The sequence below is a fragment of the Manduca sexta genome, chromosome 25, assembly GCF_014839805.1.
Source record: "Manduca sexta isolate Smith_Timp_Sample1 chromosome 25, JHU_Msex_v1.0, whole genome shotgun sequence".
In the NCBI taxonomy this organism is placed as follows: Eukaryota; Metazoa; Arthropoda; class Insecta; order Lepidoptera; family Sphingidae; genus Manduca; species Manduca sexta.
In genome coordinates, this window is record NC_051139.1 from 7,045,337 (window position 1) to 7,052,532 (window position 7,196).

Consider the following 7,196-nt stretch of genomic DNA (forward strand, 5'->3'; position numbering starts at 1 on the left):
TAAAAAAAAAACACCTATTATAATCAGACATGTTTTGAGAGATTAGGGTGACGCCATCACGTCTGCTATTGAAAAATATTATGTATTGTCGATGGATTTCCTGATGAGATCAGAAAATATTATTGAGCTATCCTTTCAATCAATCAGCCCATCGCCGTCCACTGCTAAACGTATTACGTAGGTCACCTCTCCTTTACCTGATCATAAATTTACTAGTCTTCTAGTTTAGATCTATCTTAATATTATCATCATTATAAATAATATCTTTCGTAAAGCGTCGAACGGTAGTATAATTTTATTACTAATTTAATGAGATATATCATTTATACAATATCTTTTGAGTTTTGACTACGTTGCATCAAACTTATCAGGTAACTAGGTTTTCAGTTCGAGACTCCGTACAATTTCCACGCGTCCCGACAAAACTGTATTTTTATGGGCTCCGGACACGCCGGCTTTGAACGTTAGTCTACGTTCGTAGACATCGATTTCTAGAAGAGCAAAGCCGTTTCATTTAGTTCAGGGACGCACTTAACCTTTACTGTTTTGCGAGTTGCGTACATGCGAATTCTAAACTGGCTTACATAACAATTTCATATTCATATAAATACATATTATTATATATATGTATAAATGGGCGGGGTGTAGTCTAGCACCGGGCCAGTATTTTAGGTAGTGATTTTGTTTTATTGATATTTTTCGACCAGTTCCTGATTCGTTCGAGTTGCAGATTTCGGACCTATACTTGAATATTGAAGCCTACCCAAGCCTACCTACCTAACCTAACCTAACCTACAGCATAATTTTCTTCAATTTGTAATGAGCTATCATAATAAATAATATCGATATTTTTATTGTGTATTCTTATTTATAAAATATTTTTAGTGGTATGTAGGCTGTTAATTTCGGCTCTGACGTAAACAACGGCTGAACAGCTTATTATGCATGCACGTCGTATAAAAAAAAGAATAAGATCATTATAGCCCTAAAACTAGTTATTTTCTCGACTTTAAACAAATAGATAAAAGGCAAACCAGTGTTTTTACCTGCTGTATTGTCCGAGGAATTTAACCAGTTATCAGACCTGTATTTTGTTTTAGTTTTTGTAATGTTCAGATTTTTTATGGAATTGTTTACCGACTCCAAATACCATTTCAACCAACTAAAATACCTAGTCCCGATAGCGTTTAATGAATTCGCTATTGTATAAATTGTTCAGATTTGAAATGATGCGGTATTTAATTATGATAAAAGATTACGGACCTTCGTGCATTTTTTTTTGTTTAATTATTGGCCTTGCTTGACCTCCAGTGACGGTCAAGTCGGAGCATTCATTTGTAAGGCAACAAGCAGCCGGAAGTCGCTATTATCTTTCCCAACTAGTATTTCTGGCAAAAAATATTATGACATGGCCAAAAGTCCGCATCTTTATAAATAAGTATAAATATTAAATAATTATTATTGAATAGTACTCATTATACCAGTGCAGGCAAAGTGGAAACATTATTAATACTTCATTATCATATTATTTTTAGGTTATGTCAATGATTCTAGGAATTTAATATTAGGTACTTTGCGTGATTTATGTTTTGTGTGTGCTTCTCAGTTCAGGGTTTGTGTGGTAACAGAAACAAGAAATAATGAAAATCAAATTTAATTAAATAACCTCATTTCCTAACTTATTGAGAAAAAACCCAAACACGGTCAGCCATAATAACCTATATGTACAGAGAGGGCTGATAATCCTATATATACAGCGTGCGGGGTACAGGCTTTAATCACAGAAAAATAAAATAAAGTAGATTTCTTCTAGACGGGTGCACCTACTTCTTCTTGATATGACCTCGTGAGTTGCGCGGCGGCGGCTGTGAGCTGACGGAGCGAGTGGCGCAAGCCTCGGAGGTGACGGCGGCACGCAGCGGCGGCCCGCGCGGCCGACTCCCTCTCGTCCTCGCCCTCGATACCAGAGTCGCCAGCGGCACTGGAAGCATCGCTCTCTGTGTCGCTGATGTCAGACACCCGTCTGCCCCTCTCCCCAATCTCCTCTGTGTCGCCACTGGACCACAAGAGTTCAGTCTTCAAGTCGTTCAACATGGCGAACATGTTGAATGGATCATCTTCTCCATCTTGCGGCAGGTTCATAAGGCGGCTGGGCACGAGCACGGTCTCATCCATGGTGTTCACCATTTTGACGAATTTATCCATGTCATGGAGTATGCTCTGTTTTGAGAAATCGGTGCCGTCATGCCTGGCGATTTTACGCAGGGTGTTTCTGTAACAAAGAGATAAATATTTATATTGACAACGTAAGACAAAACAAATTAATAACTTGTCAAGTGGATGCAATTAAACAATAAATTCTGCTTATAAAAAGATAATTCATTCGAAATTTATGTTCTTTGGAAACAATTTTAGCAACATGGATTAGTATACACTATACACTGATACAGCATAATATAAGAAAATATAGGGAATATTTCGAAAATTTGCTTTCCAAATCATAATGAGTTTTGTTGTTCTAGGGCTTCTTATAACTGCTGAACTAAGGTTTATTCCACATAACTAAAATAAAAACTATAGATAACTTAGATACCTAACTAGATGTTATCTTTTATATGAAAATAATAATCAAAAAAGTTCTCATTAAAATAGATAAAAAACAGTTCAAGCAGTTACAATAAAACTCTAGGTAGCAGGTTTCAATTATGTATCTATTCTATTCTAGTTTACATTTGGTTTTTACAAAACTAACAATTACGAAATGGCAATAGTACCTAACACATTCATGGATATCCTTATTAATGTGCTCGGGATTTTCATTTCATGTAGTGACCAATCCCATGGCACTTTATCAATTAAAAACAATGTTATAGAAGCTGTTTGTGGTAATAAAATAATATTACATTACATACAGAACATTCCGAATTTATTCTGCCATATGAATAACTACATATATCAAAGATCATAATGTTTTTCTGTTCTTTGAAGTACCTAACTAATAATTTCAGAGAGTTCAAGTGTAATGGCTTCAGATGGCTGCCAAAAAATCATAATTGGATTGATGCAACCAATGGAATTTGTAAACTCAATTGCCCAAAGGATTTCTTATTAAATTTGTTTCTCCAAAAAAAAAAAAGGATTGGCTTATTATTGCTGCAACACAAACTATTCCATTATGTAGATTCTAAGTAAAATACTTGTATAAAAGTTTACACATGTAACAAAATCAGCTGCAAATTTATAAATAATATTTTCTAATAGTAATAAAAATAACCTTATAACAAATACATAGACTTAGTTTTGAAAACAATATGTAGACTGAAACAGCTCATGGTCAAATTAATGCATATAAAATTTCCTCAATCAGGCTGTTTCATAATTATACTAGCTAAACTGGATTTATATTAAAACTTGTTTCAATGTTGCATTAAATCTACTATCATCTTATTAATGCCATGTGTTGTATATAGTTTAAGTAAACCATACATCATAATTGAACTTGTGAGGGGCAAATGAGAGAAATATATAAAATTATCTTTCTGACCTACAGGTCATTGACCAAACACAAATTAAAATCATAAAACTATCGAAATTAATAGTTGTAATATATAAAGCACAATACAAATTTAAAGTGACCTATTACGGGTACAATTAACAAGTATTTTAACTTAAATGATTAAAAATAAGTAACATTAAAACAGGTAGATTACCTACCTTCATATTTAACAAAATAGGTATTTACCGGTATTCATTATTTAAATTACTTTTAATGTTTTTGTTTAAAACACATACAATAAAAACATAGCATAGAATTTTAAATTATTTGTATTTTCGTTGTATTGTTAGTTTAAGTAAGATTTTTAAAATAAAACTCTGATACAATAAAAGTTTATGATCTAGTGGTTAGGTACATTTAGTTTACCTCCAGACAAGTGAAAGTAAAAGATTTATTACTTCCATTAAAGGCGAACAAGTGACTGTCACTTAATAAGTTAAATGTAAGTTGCCAAATAATACATATTGCATTTACAAATCAACATTTATGCAGTTTATAAAAAAACTATTATGATAAAATATGAGTAGAAAGGAAAAACATAGTTGCTCTCATTTTTAAATTACCTAGATATGCAATTCCTCTAGTTCCCTTCATTCATTATGTTATTTCAATAGGAAATATTTATAGTATTTTTTTTCATCTAATTGCCAGTAATTAAAGTAATGTGATGTAACATCTAGTTTTTTTACTTTAGATATCAGTGCACTAGTTTCGAGTAATATTTTATAAATAAGTATTTAATTATAGGAATGGAGAGTATGAGTATGGTTATGGCCATGATGGCTACCATTACAGATTTATAAGTGGTAGGTATTTTAAAGAATGTGTAATTTCACATTCTATGTAGGTAAATTGAAGGTTACGAAATTACTATCAAAATCATTTCTTTACATAACCGCTACCATGCCTTCGACTTGGCCTTGTCCGACAAACGGGTGGACATTGAAGTTTTAAAAGTTACTGAGATTACCCAAGAATTTGGCATGTCATAGGCCTTGAGCTAAACATCTATTTAATAATCGAGGTGATATTTTAAATCATCGGTAAAATGCATGTGGCGTTAAGACGCCCGCATGGGCTCCGGCCTAGTCTGACTCACAGGACCCGCGCACGCCCAGTCAGCAGATAACCACGTCGATAATGCAGACTGGTGACTGTTCCAACTACTCAGAAAACCCTAGATTCAGTATTAGCACCAGGTACCATTCATGTAATCGTCGCAATCACTTTTCATAAGGAAAATTAATGTGAAAGGAGTCATCAAGCTTACGTAGACAACTTTTTACTTCGTTTGTCATATGTATGAGAACACAAATACCACGTTGCGACACGATTCACCACACATTCGAGAATGCATAAGCCATCACGCATCATGCCGAGTACTGACACGCAACGCAGGGCTACACAAGGGACGGACAGGTTCCTGACCGACAAATGTATAAGAATGTAAACTGATAATATCCGTACCTGCTGTTCTCCAATTTGGTGGAAATGTCGGTGTTGAAAGACATTTTCTGGTGTTATTTAACAGCTTTAAATATCACTGAACACACTAGTCTAATCTTATTGATGTCACTGTGAAATTGACGTTTGCAAGCGCGGCTTACGAAACGACGCGACTGACGGATGGCCTCGGACACACGAACAACCTCACGCAACGGAGAGATTTGATGTTTTGTCGGAGGTGGGGAGCGCCGCGTATTTATATGTCGCGATCATACGATGCGGGGGAAGCGAACTTTGAATTTTATCATTATGTTATGGAATGGTATAAAGATACCGATTGTTAATGAATATTATTAGTTTAATATATTGTTTACATACATTTGCGCAAGAATATACTGTATGTTTGTGTCATAAAATTGGATAAATTTCAAATTTTTCGTTAACGATCGGGCGCGTCCCACAGAAGTCACACCACATGCGGGCTTCATGATTGGTCCGTCTACAGGCCTGGTCTTTTTATTGGATCGTTAGATATTGGACATTGGGCGCTAGATTTGAAAAAATATTGTAAATCTGATTTTCATTGTACATTCATTAATAACTTACTCTATGATAGTTATAGGCATGCCTTTATACAAAATTGTGCTTTAATTATTATAATTGTAAATTTTACATTGGTATCTAAATTTGGATGAACCAATTTGTTAAAAAACGCATAATAATGTCAAAATTAACTTTATCGACGATTGCATCTAAATCTAATAAGTATATCTAGTTCATCCATGGCTCTTTGGTTTAGTGGCAGACTGCAGAGCAATCTAATCAGAGAAATCGGCGAAGTTTTGACCTGAGTATGCTCCCTGGATCGTATAGTCAATAGTTATTGTAATTGGCGGATTGTTCAATTTTGGACACCCATGCAAATCAGTTTGTATTGCAATAAGTACTTAGTTCTCGAAGATTCGCTCAATAAATTTGGACTTACTTAACCTTTTGTCCGACTGTCTAACCAAATGACATGGTGTTCGGCCTGTCGAAGTTTTGTCATACTTTTTATCCTTTCGGCTCGAAGATAATGAGAGCTTGCCTCCTATTACCTGAAGGTACTTTTAGTGTATACTGTAGTACCCAGAGCGTAGGTACTTACATGAAGGTATGTTTGTTTCATTTTTGTTATTTAACGCAATGAACATACAATTATTCTTCTAATTAGCCTTATTAAATCAATTATAACTAAAGTGGTTATATATTCAAGGAGTTTCTTAATTGTAAGGATGTCTAGATTTATATACTTATATAAGTATATACTTACTTATAACACGTGTGATTAATATTATAAGTAGATAAGGAAGTAGATATCTACCTATGAAATTTTCATGTACTTATGAGTCATCTTTGTTATATTTGTGTAAATCAATAACTATTCTGCAAAAATAGGCAGGTAGGTACCTACCATAAATGATATGAGACATTTTATACTTAGCCATACTTAACACTGTTAGTAAACTTACTACACTTAAAATTAAATTACGAAATATAAGTACTTTGTAATTCCTAAAATACCCTTTCAAATGGTTTTGAAAAAACTACATATAAAGTGTCGTCTGGCACCACATAAGACGTTTTTTTTATTCGTGCAGAGGACAGGCTATCATAGTCTTTCGACCATACTGCCTAGTCTTACGTATGTACGCCATATAAAAACAAATCGAAGGCATCTCCCAGTTCACAGCCTATAAGTATTATGTCATAAGACCTTGGAGGCTTTAATTCATTAATATGACCATATGATAGGAACTATTTCGAGTTATTTATTTAAGTATGTACCTATATCGATAAGTGTATCTACTTATCGAAAATAAATAAATCATTTGCTAAGTTACAAAGTACTTTTATGTAAAACGCTTTCTTTCTGAGGTGAAAGGTTCTCGGAATTCGTTACCTTATTGTATGTAAAATTACCGATGGCCCCTATTTACCAGCATATTGATTAACCAAATGTATAATGCCGGTAAAAACAAATTAAATTTTACGTTTTACAATGAGGTACCTATTTAGCAAGACCTATTTACGTAATTACTTGTTTGAATAAATTAAATTAACATATTATGCTATTCTTTTATTTATGATAGAAAATTTATATCTGCCTAATAGAATTTCTGTAGTAAACATTGGTTTGTATTACCTATTGACT

The 7,196-nt window shown here is 33.6% G+C and overlaps 1 protein-coding gene across 1 annotated transcript; it reads right to left on the reverse strand.

Moving 5' to 3' along the window:
• Window positions 1–1,638: 1,638 nt before the first annotated feature.
• Window positions 1,639–5,281, reverse strand: LOC115441698 (mid1-interacting protein 1-B). The gene is made up of 2 exons (XM_030166590.2): window positions 5,024–5,281; window positions 1,639–2,272 (listed from the first exon to the last, which is right to left on the reverse strand). Exons 1-2 carry the CDS (start codon window positions 5,065–5,067, stop codon window positions 1,810–1,812), a joined length of 507 nt encoding a protein of 168 aa, XP_030022450.1. The 5' UTR covers window positions 5,068–5,281; the 3' UTR covers window positions 1,639–1,809.
• Between the last annotated feature and the right edge of the window lie 1,915 nt (window positions 5,282–7,196).

What these genes read in the sequence shown, in the direction of transcription:
- LOC115441698 (XM_030166590.2), bottom strand. Translation starts at nt 5,067, where the DNA reads ATGTCTTTCAACACCGACATTTCCACCAAATTGGAGAACAGCAG. An exon ending in ACCAAATTGGAGAACAGCAG is followed by an intron (nt 2,273 to 5,023) that starts GTACGGATATTA and finishes TCTTTGTTACAG; the next exon opens with AAACACCCTGCGTAAAATCG.